Source organism: Balaenoptera borealis, assembly GCF_965194805.1.
Source record: "Balaenoptera borealis genome assembly, chromosome: 13".
NCBI classification, from domain to species: Eukaryota; Metazoa; Chordata; class Mammalia; order Artiodactyla; family Balaenopteridae; genus Balaenoptera; species Balaenoptera borealis.
In genome coordinates this window covers 24,178,901-24,197,716 of record NC_138870.1, presented here as the reverse complement: position 1 = coordinate 24,197,716, position 18,816 = coordinate 24,178,901, and the positions used below count along the sequence as shown (strand labels likewise).

General features: G+C 40.5%; 1 protein-coding gene across 3 annotated transcripts; it reads left to right on the top strand.

The window, feature by feature from the left end:
- The first annotated feature begins 3,065 nt into the window (after positions 1-3,065).
- PTHLH (parathyroid hormone like hormone) lies at positions 3,066-17,150 on the top strand. 3 transcript variants are annotated; one of them, XM_082352305.1, is made up of 4 exons: positions 3,066-3,506; positions 4,019-4,141; positions 10,197-10,619; positions 15,089-17,150. In XM_082352305.1, exons 2-4 carry the CDS (start codon positions 4,041-4,043, stop codon positions 15,096-15,098), a joined length of 534 nt encoding a protein of 177 aa, XP_082208431.1. In that variant the 5' UTR covers positions 3,066-3,506; positions 4,019-4,040; the 3' UTR covers positions 15,099-17,150. The 3 variants fall into 3 exon arrangements, with proteins under 3 accessions (XP_082208431.1, XP_082208430.1, XP_082208432.1); XM_082352304.1 differs by having other exon boundaries at positions 3,067-3,522; XM_082352306.1 differs by lacking the exon at positions 3,066-3,506 and adding an exon at positions 3,531-3,853.
- The last annotated feature ends 1,666 nt before the right edge of the window (positions 17,151-18,816 follow it).

The window sequence follows — 18,816 nt, the reverse complement described above, 5'->3', positions numbered from 1 at the left end:
CGATAACTTTACATGAGCTAATTATGCAAACAAAGAAAAAGATCGGAGAAGAGAAGGGATGAGTTTTGTTGCTTGGTCTCATGGGATTTTAGAGATAGAGCTTAGACCTACAGATTGGCAAATGTTAAATTTGGATGTTTATTTGTAATAAGATAAGGGAATTTCTGAGTCCAGGTGCACTGTTTAAAGAGTTGTAGGTGTTTTTTTTCATTTGTATGCTTGCTTGCTTGTTGTTTGAGACAAGGAGGGGAAAAGGGAGAAAGATGAGGAAGTTAAACATAAATGCTAGGGTTTTTTGGTTTTTTTTTTCCTAAATTGCAAGAGGAGATATCCCTGGAGATAGACATCAACTGGTTATATAAACATGAATTTAAGAGTAAAAGTGCGCTTAGAAATTTAGAACATCTCTTTTTAAAATTGGGATATAATTCTGTCATTGGGGATGGGAAGATGGAAGTCTGGGGCTTGCTCATGGGTTAGGCATTCGTGTAGGAGTAGATCTCACAATGCTAATCTGTCTTCATATGGCAAGACTTCAGATTAAAGGCAGGTCTTCAAATCCTCCTTTGCTAAGGTGCATTTATGTGATAGCAAGGCCTAAGCAAACATTCAGGCTCTGTTGGCACTTTTTCTATTCCTAAGCCTCAAAAAATAAAAAGAAAAAAAAAAAGAAAAGAAAAGAAGAAAGCCTCCTAGTGTGGAGTCATCTCATTTGCAGTCATGTGTCCTCAGCATTATCACAGAGGTTACTTAATTATACTGAGAACTAGATTATGATGTCAGAAAATACCCTTTTCAGAAAAGTATATATTGAGGGTATATTTGAGGAGAATTTCTACTGAAAGTAATAAACAGGGCGGCTTTAGAAGAGGGACCTGCTTTCTAATAATTGCCTTGGGTGGGAACAGAAGGCTCCTTACAGGAAATTTTTAATTCATTTAAGACTTAATTTTACTTTTTTGAAAAAAAAAAATTATTTCTGGAAGAGACTGCTGAGAAGATCTCCCTCCTTTGGCCAGAAGAGCAGAGAAGACTGTAAATCAAGGAAAAGGTGAAGTAATAAATTATGAGGAAAGCTTCAGTATTCCAAGTATATAAAGACTATTTATTTTTCCTGTGTCTATATTTTCTCTTTTTGTGGAGGAGAGGAAATTCTAAAAATATTTGATAGATGTTTTGCCATTAACATCAGAAAAGTGTGTGGGGGGAAAGAAAGGAGGGAGGGAGAGGGGGTCAATTTTGTTTAATTAGTAGAAAAAGCAACATAAATCAAAGCAGTCTATTGAGGCCAGTCTTTAATTTATAATGTTCTGAGAATATAATGAATTTATTTACAGTGTAAGTGATTTAATATTTTCAATCTGCTTTTTGTTTTAACCTTTTATTGGGGGAGGGTTGACTTTCTAAAGCCTGGGTAGTTTGAAACTTGGCTAAGTACCTTTGGGTTTTTCATTGTGGAAGCAAATATTATCATTTTAATGTTAAACAACTTGCAAGTATTAAATGGCTCATTTGTGATTTACTTTTTTACAGATTCCCCCCTTCAGCTCTAACGATTACATTAAGGCTCCTGCGTCTTTTTGGAAAGAATTTATTATAAATCAGAAAGTGTTAGAGGTTCAAAGATTGACATTTCTGAGTGCTGATACTTTGTCTTTTCGCCATGCAAACAGGTCTAACATTTAGAGATTCTTAAACGTTCAAGGGAAGTTGTGGAAATTCCCAGATTTCTTTTTAAGTTGGAGGAAGCCAAGTTTTGGTTTTTGCTTACTTTTTTTTTTTTAAGTGTGAAGTTTAAAGCAAGCAAATGAGGGAGATAGCAGCTTCTGAGAAGGGGTGACACCCACCCAAACTAAGCAGCAAACGTTAGCTAAAGCTAGTTAGCTAAGCAGCTAACAATGGGAAAAGGGAGCCGAGATGAGCGAGGGTCGGTGAGAGGGCGCTATTTCACCCAATCTTGGTAAAATCTGTGGAGCATCAGCCAGAAACCAGGCTTGATAAAGGTCAGGCTCCCTTAATCATCTCAAATCTCTAAATCATACTAGCCTTCTACAGAGTACTGAAACCTACCAGTGGGATTGTCTGTCTAGAAGACGAACATCTCTTGAATGGTTCCCAACCACCCGGGTTCATTTCCGAAAGATAGAGAAGTCCGTGGGGCGGGCGTTCACATCCGCTGCAAGCCCTCCCTAGACGATACTGCCCAGTAATTCAGAGCAGTCTTGCTTCCCCGCCCAACAGTTTTGGGAAAAACCCCTGCTTTCCCTTCGCTTCTCTGAGGCAGAGCAGCTTAGAGCGATAGTTCCGCTGCTTCTGCAGGCTGAAGCGACAAGGATAGAGTCATCCTTGAATATGTAACAGGGGACGCGGGGTGGGGAGGGGGGCGGGGAACAGAGTAGGTTATCGGGGAAAAGAGTGGGTTAGACTCCTGTCTATGGGCGGAAGGGCCGTGTGCGCTCCCCAGGAGTTTTCGGTCCCCCTCTGCAATTCAAAAGGGGGTCTCCATCCTGTGCGCGGGCTTTCTTGGACAGGCTCCAGATGTCCTCAGCTGTTCTGAGACAGCAAGAAATGCCATCTCGACCTGAAGTCTGAAACCGTTTTTACTCTTCTTTGCGAAGGATTCCCCCCTGCCTAGTCAACACTCCCCACTCAGATTGTCCCAGGAAAGGGCCAGGGAGGAGGGTTCCCATCACGCTCCCGGAGCTCCCAAAGCGGGCTTAAGGCTCCTAAAAGGCACTAGCCAAAGGCCCGCGACCTCCCCGCCGAGGATGCCGGGCGCCCGGGCTCTCCGCCCCGGCTCCTCGGCCTCCTCCTTGCCGACCGCCCCCGGCGGCCTGGGCGCCCGCGCGTCCCGCGGGGCTCGGCTGCAGCTGCGCGACGGGGGTCGTGGCTGCTCCGGGCGGTCCGCACGCCCTCGGCACCTCGGCTCGCAGATCCGCGGAGCGGTCCGGGGCCGGAGGGGCCCGGCGGGAACATGCGGATCCGCCCACGCCCCCGGCCCCGGGCTGGCGCGGCGGGGCCAGCGCTCCGGGGTGGGGCTCGGGGGAGCTCCGGGCAGCGCCGGGGGCCGCGGGGAGGGAGGGGTGCTCCCCGTGGCCGGCGGGACGTTCCCGGCTCGGGGCTCCCCTCCGGTCGCTCCGGCCGCCCGTCGCCTCCCCCGCCCCCCGCGCGCCCGCGCCCTCGCTCGCCCCGCGCGCGTTCCTAGGGCGCCACCTCTTTGCGACTCGCTCACTTCTCCGGCAGGTTTGCCTGCGAGCGTGTGAACATTCCCCTGCTCGGCTTTCAACTCTCCTCCAACCTGCGCCGCCCGGCCAGCATGACTCCCCGGCCGTGAAGCGGGGCCGCTGCTGCCCTGCCGCTCGCTCAGGCCGCCGCCGCCCCTCCGCGCCGCTGTTAACCCGCCCTCGCCGCCACCTGGCCCTCCTGATCGACGACACACGCACTTGAAACTGGTTCCCAGGGTGTGTGGAATCAACTTTCCGGAAGCAACCAGCCCACCAGAGGAGGTAGACAGACAGCTAGGTATATATATGTGGGTCTCGCTGCAAGTGGCTCTGGAACAAGACGGCCTAGTTCGCAAAGAAGCAGACTTCGGAAGGGGAAACTTTCTTTTTTTTTTAACAAGGGGTTAGCCCTGCTCCCCGAACGCAAGATACTGCCGGCCAGATTAATTAGACATTGCTATGGGAGACGTGTAAACACGCTGCTCATCATAGATACATATATAAACCCATTTCATTTTGGTTATTATTTCGGAGGAGGCGCCTCTGATTTTTCTCTTTTTTTCTTCCTCTTTTTGGTCCCTTTTTGCCTGTGTGGTTTGGAGAAAGCACAGTAGTTTGTTCCTAAATAAGTAAGTGCCGAGAGGCTCCAGAGAAAGTTTTTTTCTTCCTCTTTGCAACTTGGGAGATGCCCTTGAAGAGGCTATTTGAGAGCAGGCTGACGGGGCGCAGCGGGGTGGTGCGGGGAGATGGAGATGCCGCACTGACACTTCGGGCCCCTTTGCTCTCCGTTGCAGGTCCCCAGAGAGAGAGGATACGATGCTGTGGAGGCTGGTTCAGCAGTGGAGCGTCGCGGTGTTCCTGCTGAGCTACTCGGTGCCCTCCTGCGGGCGCTCGGTGGAGGAGCTCGGCCGCCGACTGTAAGTGCCCGGTCGTCCCCAGGGCGCCGGGTGAGGGCTGGGGAGTCCAGGGGGAGAGGCCACCAGGCTGGGGCGCTGCCCAGGGCTCGCCGCGGTCACTGATGCTCCTCGCCCGGGTTAGAGAGCGGAGAGATCCGCTACCTGCCCGGGGCTGAGCCCGGCTTCTCAAACCCGGCGGGAGAACTGGTTGAACCTCAAGGGGAAACAGGCAAGAGACAAATTTTTTGTGTTTCCATGAGAGGGAGCGTTTTACAGAATCTCCTCCAGGCAAAATCTCCTTTAGTGAAAAAAAAAAAAAAGGGTTACTTTCAGGACCTGGGAAGATATTGAAACTGTGAGGATTGCAAGAGACTTAGATAACTCGGAGGAAGCTGAGGGATCCAGGCGACATATGTCTGTGTGCACTTGTATATATATACGTACATACTGCATGTGGGTGGCAGGTTTTGTGTGAAAAGCAAAAACTTTACATCTAATTTTATTATGAATGACTTAATTTTAAGCATATAAAATGGACCACATTACATAATGTAGGCATATTATATAATGAAGTAGTAACAACTTTGCAATGGCACAACTCCAACATTGGTATTGATACCGTTCAAGAACGCTAGAGTGCTTGATTCCAAAATGAATATTAGGTGTGGAAACTTTTTTTCCCCCTTGGAATTATTGCTAACAGCTCTTTAATCTGGAGTCAAATATTTGCACTGTAGACTGAAAACTTGTATCTTGGCATTTTCATTTGGTGATTCTTTGACTTTAAAATTCTTTGACTTTTCATTTGGTGATAATTTTGACTTTAAACTAATCATACCTCAAAGCACACCAGAGAAATAACACCATGTTGTGTGACTGAAAAGTTAGAAGAGTGGGCGAGTACACTAGCTTAATAATCCGTTGGACCTAGCAGTTCATTAATGTGTGTAAGACCATCTTTGGGTGATCTTTAAGCTGCGCTCTCGGTGTTCAGGATGGGAAAACCATAAAGTTTGAGAACTGAGACAAGTTTGCCTCTGGTGAAGGAATTAAGGAGAACTTTTACACTAACAATAAAAATAGCAATATCTAATACTTACAATCAAGTTCCTGGTGCTTCCTTGGAAATTCCCAAGGGTGTACAAAAAGGCAACTTTTTATATGTGTCCTTGGTCTATTATTATTAAAGCAGAAAATCCTTAAATGAAATTACTTTAGACATGTCTGAACCTTGGCACCAAAATGAAAATCTATTATGAATCTCCTAAGGCAAATTGTGTAGAACATTGTGCTGAAGATAAAGTTGCATTGTATTCTTCAAATCAACATTTTGCTGATGTATTTCTGGAAATTGTATTGACTTTTTGCTCATTTTGAAACTTGTATTTAATTCAGTTATGTAAAATCCATATATAAATATAGATGAAGACTAAATTTTTAAAAGCACACTTAAATGCTGTATTTATTTGGTCAAAAAATACTGTCTTGGAACAGAGCCAATTTTTTTCTTTAAAGTTGCTTAAGAAATACCTGCTTTCTCTTTTGAGAAACAGTAAATGGGCCATGATTAAATCTACAGTTATGGCATAAAAATAGTGCTAAGTTAGTCCTAAAGGCTATTTTTAACTCTTTCCTTGTTGCACCTTGCAAAAGACACATCAGAAACCATTTAGCAGCCAGAGACTCTGTTATAGTTTTGTTTGTGGGTGAAATACAATATTGCAGTTAAACACTCACACTCAGCAGATGGTTATAAAACTACCACAGAACATTCTTATAGTTAATGGCTAATAGATCATCATATTACAGCCATGGTTTTTCATGGAGGCTGAAATCATCAGCAGATAAAAAGGTTTCATCAAATTATTGCAGCCAAATGGAGTTTAAAAAAACAAGTCATTATTTTTGCATTATTGCCAAGTAACAGTAAATTTTGTGTGCTAGACAAAACATTAGTCTACTATTGCGACAGATCAACCTAGTTTCTTGAAAGAAATTTTAACATGTAATCAAATCATATTACTCCCCGATTACTTTTCATACCAAGTATTAGGGAAACTGCTTTAGATGTTTTCTAGCTAAGGGCTAACTTTTAAGGGAGAGGAAATTACTACAACAATAACACTTCCCAGGCCATGGCAATGTAGGTTGTGAACCTTCTGGACCTGTGGGTCCAAAAGGACTTTACTTAATGAGTCTAGAGCGTGAGTAAGTTGGAGACCTGCGGACATTCTTGTCCAGATTTACGTGGCTTTCGGCAGGTGGCGGTCTTTGTGTTTAACTTAGAAAGAAAACCCCAGCAGATTCAGAAACCTAAAACATCATTGACTGATTTGCTTGGGAGCCAGACTGGGTCTATTCCACTTAGTGAAAAGCATAACTTTCGACTGAGTCATTTGGGTTGGAAGGGACTTCTGGTGAGTCATCTTAACTCGAACACCCTAACCCTGACTCTTCCATGTACCACAGAACTTTTCTTCTCAAACCCAGATGCCTTCCTTAGGAGCCTAGCATCAGCACGAGCATGCCATCTCTTCCTGTGCTGAAAACGGAATTCCCATCGCTCCAGCTATTCCCTATGCTCCATGAGAGCGCCTTAGAAATTTAATCTTCTTCCCTGAAAACTCCCTTGAGAGTGATTTTTTTTTAAGGCAGAAGAGCTGTATTTTGACTGAATTCAGAGTTATCTGTGTTAAGCATTTCCTCCACATTTTTGCATTTTTTAATAATAATCGAAGGAGACCATGAACATAGCATACTTGTTTTTCCATGTTGGGTATGTAATAAATGTCATGTGAACCATTGTGCTATGCAATGTTTACAGACATATAAAGTAACAGACTGTTACTGAGGCCATATTTACAACTTAAGTAGTTCAGAATTATCTAAAGTGAAAGCCTCCCTACTTGGAACGTGTTGCCCACCACCCGTGTACATCTAGTTTGTACATGCTAGTCACTTCCCCTTGGCTCAGTTAATGTCTTATTTGGAAAATAAATAGAACACTCCATGGACCTTATTTCTTGTTGACAATAAAGATACTATTATATTCCTGATCCTCTAATGTAGTAGCTCAATCAGAAATTCATTCTTCACAATATTTTAAATGCAGACATCTTTGAGCTAGTAAGTAAATTACGTAACAGCATTTCAGATTGAACATTTAAGAACATCTGTGTTTTCTAATATATTAATAATTACCCCTAAAAGGCAGAAAGAATCTTTGTACCCCATGAAAGATGTACTATTTTAATCTGGACAAAGTTGTGCCATATTGTAGGCTTTTTATAAAACAGAGGATAGAATGATCGCTCCATTTCCCATGAGAACCATCCTGGGAAAGAGCAGTGCCTGAGTTAGGAAGGCACCATGACTCACAGTTGACAGGCTAGCCAGGATGACAGGCATATATGCCAGTCAGAGGAGGCATGAGCAACAGTGGCTTGATTAGAACAGACCAACTGTTAAAAGCTTTGACCCCGAGTTAAGCTAGAATAGGCTGTATTATACATTTGGAGAACAATACAGATGGGTGGCTATCTGCCAGGAATTGAGAAAGTAATAAAAGCTCCAAATAGTATAATTGATCACGCCTAAGAACTTCGTTCTTTAACGTGACATTTTGCTAAAAGATACTTATTAAACTGCAATACTTATAATACTTGCAAGTATATCAGTCCTATTCTTTAAAAATGTTATTAGACAATATAAATCTGTTGCAGCAAAGCCTCCAATTTGTAGGTTATTAAAAGTTTCCAGGATACTAACTACTGCCACAAAGTAAGTGAATTTTAATCTAGTCACATGTGGCACCTTCAAAAAGGAAGAGAGACTCCTTCAAGCCTCATTTAAACCAGGTTCCTGTTAAATTCCTTTCCATTAAGTCATGTCTTTTTTGCACAAGCTTCATGGCTTAAAGTCAGTGCGCACGCTAAAATGCTGAAAGGAAGCTGGTATTCTGGCTATCAGGTCCAGAGAAATAATGACTGTGTTTTCATGCCTTACCCTTCTGGGACTCACAATATAACTAGACAATCTCTCATTCCCCCAGTGATAATTCAGACTCTAGGAATCCTGGTTCGTTATTCTGGAGATGAAAATGTACTTCTTGGGACAAGCTTGGTCTTCAAGGAAACTGATAAATTGCTGTCCATGTGCCCCTTGCCATGGGTCCTACCACAGGCTCTTTATGCCCTTCCTTTCTTGTTTCCTCAACATACACTTCAGCTTCAGCAAGAGAAAGGGTTGAGGAAGTCATAACACAATCTTGGTTTTAGAATCAAAAGACTTCGTCTTTGGAACCTGGTTCTGCCTGTTCTCATCATGTGAGCAAGTGTGAGGCCTTTAATCTCTCTGAACCTCACTTTCCACATCTGTAAAATGAGGAGAGTGCTATTTATTATTGTCGTGTTTCTCTGAGGAGTTAAAGTTGTATTAATGAAAATACTAAGAGACCAGATAAATCTATCGTAGTGTCAGGGGAACGACAATATGTGGGATGCAGCCCTGTGAAATACCTTCAGATACTTTTTTTTAATTTAATTTTTTTTAGTTTTTGGCTGCATTGGGTCTTCGTTGCTGCGCACGGGCTTTCTCTTTGCTTTCTCTTTCTCTTTTCTCTTTTCTATTTGCGGCGAGCGGGGGCTACTCTTCATTGCAGTGCGTGGGCTTCTCATTGTGGTGGCTTCTCTTGTTGCGGAGCACGGGCTCTAGGCACACAGGCTCAGTAGTTGTGGCTCACGGGCTCTAGAGTGCAGGCTCAGTAGTTGTGGCGCACGGGCTTAGTTGCTACGCAGCATGTGGGATCTTCCCGGACCAGGGCTCGAACCCGTGTCCCCTGCATTGGCAGGCGAATTCTTAACCACTGCACCACCAGGGAAGGCCCCTTCAGATACTTTTGAAAATGAGCCAATTTGGAGAGTTGTTTCAGTGGTAGAAATTGGAGTTAGGTGCAGCATAGTTGTAGCAGACATAATATGACTGATTCATGTATGCAATACTTAGATTTGGTTAACAAATACACACAGAATAATACAAGAATACATGAATGGACATTTAAGCAAGAGTCGGGGTGTTATCTAAAAGAATTGATAGCGAATTAGTTTATTCTTTTTCACTATATTTTCATTAGAGTGTTGTTTAAATAGAAAAATCATATTTGTTTCTAGGGATATTTTTAAGACAAAGAACAAATAGAATAGTGAATTTCTCAGTTAAGTACTAAGGATATTACCCTCTGAAATTCTAAATTAAAAAAAAAAAAAGACGCACAGATGAAATAGAATGATCTCACTTAATTTAAACACTCAAAGTCATTTTAAAGAGACCACCCACTACTTTACAGAAAATTATGCATGCTCTCTCTGACAGCTGGCCTTCAAATATAGGTTCTTGGTAGCCCATAGTCTAATATCAATCATGTTCACATTCAGTCTGTTAGTCAGGTGGTTTCCTAGACAGGCTTCACAGCTCACTTCATCTTTCAGTCTTTGTTTGCTTTTACTAGTAGAGCTTGCTGTTCTTTGAGATTCAGTATTATTATTATTCTCTCAAGTGGGGAGCAGTATGCGTGCATGCACGCCTGTTCATGCACAAGTATGCCTGGGGCGAGTACTCAGGTGAAATCAGCCACCTTTTTGTTTCCCAGACTAGGACACCTGGATTTATTTCCCCAACACAACTCTGAAAAATGTGGGGAAAAAAGCCCAGAGGTTTCTGTCCATTTCTTTGAATAACTGAATCATAATATTTTAAATTGAGAAGACAGCATAGAAATCTCAGAGTCTGATCCTTTCCTTTTAAACAGATGAGGCCCAATAATGTTCATGTTCTCACCAAGGTCACAGACCTAGGGAGCCGCACAGCTGAGGCTGGAGCTGGAGCCTCCTAACGGCCGGCTCTTCCCTTCCGCTCTCGCCCCTTCCCTGCTCAGTCGGCTTGCAGCTCTTCCAGCTTAGTTTGTATCCTGTATCGGCTCAACTAGACAATTTAAAGGGCTTTCCTCGAGTCTTTGTGGTCTCCGCCATCTACTAAAATGTCATTGTTTCCTTCCCCTCCTGTTCTTTTTCCCTTAAAGCAAAAGGGCTGTGTCTGAACACCAGCTTCTCCATGACAAGGGGAAGTCCATCCAAGACTTACGGCGACGATTCTTCCTTCACCATCTGATTGCGGAAATCCACACAGCTGAAATCAGAGCTACCTCGGAGGTGTCCCCCAACTCCAAGCCTGCTCCCAACACCAAGAACCACCCCGTCCGATTTGGGACTGACGATGAGGGCAGATACTTGACTCAGGAAACCAACAAGGTGGAGACGTACAAAGAGCAGCCACTGAAGACACCCGGCAAGAAAAAGAAAAGCAAGCCTGGAAAACGCAAGGAGCAGGAAAAGAAGAAGCGGCGAACTCGATCGGCCTGGCTGAACTCGGGCGTGGCTGGGTGTTGGCTGGAAGGGGACCACCTGTCTGACATCTCCGCGACATCGCTGGAGCTCAATTCACGGTAACCTGCTCCCCCGGGGCCCCAGCCCCTCCTCCGTGCCCCCAGGTGGGGTGTGGAGCCTCTATTCTGCTTTGGCTTGCACAGACCTAGAATCTCCTCCCTATCTGTCCCTCCATCAATGGGTCCACAATTTAAAAGCTTACAAAACCAAGATGGCTCAGGATACGGCCTGCCTTAAAGCAGTGTGCTCCTGGCCCTTCAACACCCACGGGGGTTTAATCACCCTGCTTCTTTCTCCACCAACAAACCCCGACACCAATCCTTTAGTGCTCTACTAACCCCTTTCATTTTTTCACTCAAGCTTTAGAAGCTAGCGCACCTTCACCATTTGTTAGAGAAACGTATTTGTTTCCCCCACTCACACCAGGTCAAACTTTATGATTGTTTTTTCTTTCTTTCTCTCTTTTTTTCACTCCAAGGGAGAACGCAGAAGGCTTTGATATGACCTACAAACACTACAGAAAAATATCTTACCATAAACAGTTCTCAGCCGTCCACATTTTTTAATTTAAATTTATTTAAAATTTAAATATATTTTCATTTAATTAAATTTAAAATTTTAAACACAGACTTTAAATTTATTTAATTAAATTTAACTCTGGTTTCTACCAGTTCATGAAACAAAAATCATGATTTCTGAAAATTTTCAAGTATAGACTTGGTTATAAGATATAAGTTTTTCTCATGTATCTATCTGTCCACTGCAAGTTGAAATACTTCCTCTAGGGTATTATAGTAGGAATAATAAAACCACATCTATGTGGCTTGTTTATTCTTAGCTCACAGATGCTCATATGCACAGACTTTGGAGCCAAAACCCTTAGGTTCAAGTCTTGGGTCTAAACTTATTAAAGCTCATAACGTTGGGCAAGTTCCTTGGTCTTTCTAAGACTAACTCCCCTCTTCGGTGAAATAAAGATAGTACTTGTGCCAACCTCACTGGGTCAGGTGAAGATTAAGTGAGATTACATGGAATTATTATTTGGGTGCTTTTAGATTTCGTTCTGGTTGTACCATCCATCTATCTATCTATCTATCTATCTACCTATGTGTGTTTCTGTGAGGCAAAAACGGGGCAAGTATTAATCTCATTTTATAAAATAGAAAACGAAGGCTTTCCACAGTTAAGGCAACTGAGCAGACCTGGGAACTGGGATAGGTCGTCCTCAGAACTGCCTTTATTTCATTTCCTGACGCTTAGGCCAGCGCCGTGTTAGAGCTGCTCTTTACCCCTGCATTTCCGCTGATAGGATCTTTTTTGGTTTTTACTTTTCAGTACAGCCCTTCTGTGGGGTTTGAAAGAAAGAGGAAAACAACACAAGAATGCATCATATGCAGTAATGATCTCATTATTTAAAGAGTCCCCCGTTACTTCTCCAATCCTTTCCCCTGACTGGTAGAGAAAGAATGACAGAGTGATGTTTCAAAGGGGATTTTGAACCTTTTTACCATCTCATCTCTCTTTGAGTTACGTTGACAAAACCCATCATTAAATAGCATATAAATAATAGTTATACTGGCTAAGTAGTACAGCTTCAGTAATCAATGGGCAGTGCCACTAGAGGAATCTTCATTATAGTGAATGATCTATTCTGCAGATATCTAATGGATCTATAAGGGGTAACAAACCCCATAAATCTTGGCTTAATGCACATATTCAGTGTATTTTAAGATATGATCCTAATTGTACATATGTATAACTAATGCAAGGGTTTTACTTTATTGCCAGAACCTATTTTTGTCCATTATATATATATATAATATATATATATATAATATATATGTTATAAAAACAGAAGTAGAAATACTTTTTAATGAATTCTATTCATTTAAAATTTGCAATGCTCTTAAATATCTGGAGAATTGAAAACCAGCCCTTGTCAATTCTTATCCCAAAGGTGTCTCTAAGTTAAAGCAGATTTAGTAACCATATGCTAACGCACATATATGGAATTTAAAACAATGGTACTGAAGAACCTAGGGGCAGGACAGGAATAAAGACGCAGACGTAGAGAATGGACTTGAGGACACAAAGGGGAAGGGGAAGCTGGGGCGAAGTGAGAGAGTAGCACTGACATATATACACTACCAAATGTAAAATAGCTAGCTAGTGGGAAGCAGCTGCATAGCACAGGGAGATGCTTTGTGACCACCTAGAGGGGTGGGATAGGGAGGGTGGGAGGGAGGCTCAGGAGGGAGGGGATGTGGGGATACATGTATACATATAGCCGATTCCCTTTGTTGTAAAGCAGAAACTAACACAACATTGTAAAGCAATTATACTCCAATAAAGATATTTAAAAAAATAGATTTAGTAAAAATTAGGCAGTGCCCTAATCAAATCCAGACCTAGGACTGAAACAAGTAGAATACTTCTGCTTTTCCTTTCTGTTCCCTGGTTCTGAGGGATGTTCATGGAAAGCACTGCTCATTTGGCAGCCAGATGTTGGCATTCTCCCAATACAACGCAATAGAGGTGTAGGGAAAAGTGGGGAAATTCAGGAGTGTACTGATGAGAACATATGGGGTCATGCAAATTTTGTAATCCAACTAGAATCTTTTCAGAATAACTATTTTAAAGATTTGTAAGCAACCAACCTTTTATTAATGTCCTCTCTTTAATCTCTTTGCATTATTATACGATGATCTAAGAGGCCTGATGACATGGCAAGCACGGACCTTATTCTAATATATAATAGTGGTGGTATTTCTTAAAAGAAACTATTGTGCTAACACTGTCTGGATCCTCTCACGTGAACCATTCAGTGGAAAATACAGAGCTTTAAATTTTGGAAATTACATTTTGGAATTTTTGATGTTGCAAATGAGATGTCCAGTTACAGTAGAACTCATTTAATTGAGACCATATAATTTGCCTTGGTAAACACTGATTTAGAAATAATATAAAAGCTTTTCAGTACTCAGAAGAGCTAGAGGTCTAAAGTGTTGTCATACTCATATGTGTAATAAACATACATATACTTTTAGGTCATGGTATATATTTTACCTGACTGTTCCACTACATGCCTTTGTTAAAGGGAAATCAGAAGGAAAGATAGCAAGCAAACTGGCTGGGCAGGGTGAAACTTAATTAAAAGATCTTTTCCTTGGTCCTTTAATTTATTTCCTTTTTCTTTCCCTCTGAGGAAATAATTGTTCGAGACTATTCATTCCCTCCTTGCTTGTGTTACTCTGAAACTCAATTCACTAAATACCATTTAGTACCAAGACATTTAAAAATCAGTACAGTACACAAATTATTGACTTTGACAGTTTCCTTTTGGACTTTATTCATAGCATCCATCCATATCTGCCCACCATTTAAAATTTTAATCATAAACTATTTTTTTTCTGTGTAACTAGGAGCTATTTTATCATTCCAAACAAGACTCTTGGTGAAGAGGTCAATTCCTTAAGACATTAAAACGCCCTAAATGCTAAACTTGCTTTTCATTCTTCAAGCTGCACATAAAATTCCTAAATTGTCAAGAGTTTGCTTCTTGGTAGGTCTCACAACCATGCAGGTCTGCCATGTAAAACTCTGGCTGTTAATGCAGTGACACAGCCAATCAGATTCCATTCCGTAGTTGTTTCCTTGACACCAATATGTATTCCCTGAAATAGACCACACAGAGAGAAGAGAAAAGGAGAGAGAAAAGTAGAGGAAAAAGTCACTAGCCCATCTTAAAATACTGTCATTACAGTGTTTAGAAGGGTTCGAAAAGGTGTCAATCCCAAGTGGTAACTTATTCTGGGTAATAAAACAAACACAGTGATGTGAAATATTGTTATTTTATACTTTTAAATTAATTGATTCTTATTCTCTAATTTAAAATGGGCTTTCCCAATATCTAATGCAAGATTCAGTCAAAAAACTAGCAGCAATTCTATCCTAGTTTTGGCTTCAAAAACTAAAATCCAATGATAGTTTTATTCATTAGTGTTTAAGGACAGCTAGAGAAGGACAGATATCATCAAATCATCAACCAAACATACTTTGTTTAATTACACATCCTTCTAACCTTTACTCCAAATCACACACTCTACCCTCACAACAGCCCATTATCTTAGTGAGAGATTGGCCAAATGAGAACCTGAACAGAATAAGCAACCTTTGCATCACCTCTGTTGGGCATCACCGGGGAATAAACTTCTAAGCAAGGTGTATTTAATGATGTATTGCACAACCTGGCCTTATTTCTGAATTCTCAAGTTTGTCCCTTACCCATTTTCCTTTCTGCTCTACGCTGACCATTTGATCAGATTAAAGACCAGGCCTGTAGCAGAGTTCTAGAAAGTCAGGTGGATCCCACAATCACCTTCTGTAAAAGATATTTACAAGCAGTCCCCTGAATCTCTTTCTATTGTGATTCTATGTTCCTTAATTTACATCCTTTATTTTATGTCTCTTCATTTGTAAAGAGAATTAACCTGTTTTCTCCTCTTCTTTCCCTTCTTTCTCTTTACAGGAGGCATTGAAATTTTCAGCAGAGACGTTCAGAAGACATATTGCAGGATTCTGTAATAATAAACATATGGAAAGTATTAGAAATATTTATTGTCTGTAAATACTGTAAATGCATTGGAATAAAACTGTCTCCCCCATTGCTCTATGAAACTGCACATTGGTCATTGTGAATTTTTTTTTTTGCCAAGGCTAATCCAATTATTATTATCACATTTACCATAATTTATTTTGTCAACTGATGTATTTATTTTGTAAATGTGTCTTGGTGCTGCTGAATTTCTATATTTTTTGTAACATAATGCACTTTAGATATACATATCAAGTATGTTGATAAATGACACAATTAAGTGTCTCTATATTGTGGTTGATTTTAATGAATGCCTAAATAATTATCCAAACTGATTTTCCTCTGCGCATGTAAAAATAGCAGTATTTTAAATTTGTAAAGAATGTCTAATAAAATATAATCTAAATTACACCATGACTCAGAAGGTGAATTTTATGTGTATATAGATATATCCTTTAAGATTTCTAGTAGAAGAAACATGATGTGACTTTTAACTGTATTTGAATATGGTCTTAAGTTTAATATGTTTATATTGTACAAATTCCAACATTTTCACATTAGTTTAAAACCACTTAAAATGTATTTTGTCCGATATTTAAGTTCAATTCAGCAGAATGGCTGAATTATCTAGACATCATTTTATGAAGTACATCCAATTCAAAGTGAAGAGTGGAGAGGGCAGAAAAAAAGCAGAGAAAAGTCAGGAGAAAAAAAATTAAAGAAACTTAGTCCAGAGAGTTAGCCAGAGTTGAAAAACAGGAAGAGAGGCAGATCAGGAACTTTAAGGCCAGGGGTAAGTTTAATCAATGTAAAGTTTAATTTGAGAGAGCTTGCCCCTATTGGTCACATAATAAGCGTAAAAGAGCTACTTGAGAATTCTACCTGTTAACATTTCCTACCAGAGAAAGGAGAGAGACTCAGGTTTGGGAGGTGTGTAGCAATTCAAAAAGCTGTCACCGGTGAAGATAGCTTTCGTGAGACATACCAGTTCCAGGGACCAAGTTTGCAAACAGCATGGATGTAATGCCACATGCAATCCCCTTTCCATTTTGCATATCATCCTGGTTGTTCCTACCTCTATGTTCAGATGAAAACACAAACATCTTCCTTCTACAGAATCTTTTTCTTTACAGCTGAGAACTCATCAGTAAAAATCCAACACAAGAAAACAAAAAGCCTATGAATCAAGCAAGCACATATTTCGGACATATACTTTGTTTAGGCTCAGTATCATGTTTGGAATCTGTTAGATGTTTGGAGGATGCACAGGAAGCAAACTTCTGTAAATGGGGACTTCCCTGGTGGTCCAGTGGTTAAGACGCTATGCTTCCAATGCAGGAAACCCGGGTTCGATCCCTGGTCAGGGAACTAGATCCCACATGCATGCTGCAACTAAGAGTCCTCATGCCACAACGAAGATCCCATGTGCCGTAGCTAAGACCCGGCACAGGCAAATAAATAAATAAATTTTTTAAAAAAATTCTGTAAATGCCCTCAAGAGTATACATATATATACATGAAACAACTAAACGCTGTATTCAAGAAACTGAAATAATCCAAAATTCTATGAACATTTAAAAACGGGGGGGAAATCACATAGGGAGAGATTAGGCTGAGTTGGATGTGAGTAAGATAATGTTTCTGGGAGGAATATTCCAAGATTGAGCTTATTCATAGTTTCACTTAAGTCCCATAGCCTTCAAACAGCACCCATTTTACTATTTTGGGTAAGAATGTTGAATCTATTTTAGTAAGCAAACATGAGAATTTGTGCTTAGCTTCACTTGTGAATTTGTTGCATATGGTTTTTATATCTAAGGAATACGCAGAAGTTAAGACCAATACATTAAACCTGTATAAAACAACTAACTTGGAGAGCCTTAAAACCAGATATAACCACATTTTGCAAAACTCCATCTGAAACTCTAAATCTTAAGACTGCACCAAATCCTTACGTGTTGTTCACATGAAAAGTGTTTTTTAAACACTAATGTGGTAAATACCTGGACATTACGGCAGGGAAGCATCAGATTCAAGTCATCTTTAGGCTTTTCTTCACAAATTGTCTACTCCTGAAATGAAAAGGGGGAATTTATAGTTATCAGTTCTGACCAAAACATTATTAATGCCATTATTACCTTCAGTCATATCCTTTGTCTTCAAGCAGTGATAGGAGTAAAATCATAGGATAAGGGATGGGATGGGAAGATGAAGGAAGCAAAACACCGTTGGGGGAAAAAGTCATTTTTTCTGACATTGTTATTTTCTATGAAAGAAAAACTGAAATATATAATTTAAGATAATAAGTGTTTGAATGTAAATAAACTCTTAGCAAATTACAGTCTAAGTGAATACGGCTCATGCTTGACTTAAGTAATGTTTATAAAGCAGTAATGATTTAAATAGACGCAAGTTGGACTAAGTATTCTGGAATTAAAAAATAAAACCTAATCTGCTAACTCACTATTGCCTTCCACAAATTTTATTCAGACAGAAATTTGGTATATAATTAGATACCTAAGACATATTTATGGACTTTGGGAAGTCCAACTACAAAAGACAAGGAGTGGTACTTATGTGTGAAGACCCTATTCCTTGCCTCTGTGTTTTCTTAGCCATCGTTGTAAAACAGGTGCAGGGCTACATTAGTGATGAACCCAGATCAGTGTTGACATTATTGGTCCTGAAAATACCTAAAATCAATATTGGCATCTCGCTTCCTTGTTACAAAAATTGGGAATGCAGGCAGCATCAATCTGAGAAATAAGGAGAAATTAAAGCTTTTCTTAGGAGATAGCATAATTATACACCTTGATGGTTAAGAATTTTGTTTTAATTTTCCATTACCTAACCTTAGTACCCGTTGAGCAAAGTAGTTAGTTAACTTTCTATAACTACCATACAAGGACAAAGGGAGTCAATCTTTTTAAAATTCAAAAAGTTCTTTAATATACTATATATAATGGACCCAACAAGAAGAACAAAGTCAAGAATTACTTTGATTTTATCTTATAGTCAATTCATTAATAAATCCTGAAATATGGTTTAATAGATGCTCAAAGTACTTAAAGAACACAAGTTAATGCCTTTTGCAAGAAATTCTGATATACTTAAACCATCACAGAGCATTAACTTTAGGATAATCTAGGGTTTAATTCTAGAGTATCTTACAGTTTAACTGCTATTTCTCCCTTTGGCCACAAAGTTCATGGAAAAACAGAACAAGCTGGGGACAGAAACAATATGTTGAAGTTCAGAGGGTTCATCTTCTGTAACAGGGTGCACTTTTGAGAGTTCTAAGTGTTCCCAGGAGGTATTCCCAGTAGAGCCATCGTTCATTCCTTAAACAAAGGGTAAAAGACATCCCAAGCACAAATACTGGCCACTTCTTTTTATTTAATAACCCAGAAGGTGTTAACAGTAAGACTACTATCAAAGATTCTATCATACAGTTAGCAAAACATGGCCACATGCTAAGCTCCTCCTAAGGACTCAATCAAACAATTCAGAGGAGGTGTTAAATACTGGTAGCTACGAAGATTCCAAAGGCTGAAGGTATTACTTCACTGAAGTATATTATCATGTGTCCTGGGGCAACTCCTTAAGAGAAGTACTGTTACTTCCAAGTTGCCAATGTTACTTCCCTAATTATTTTGTGAACT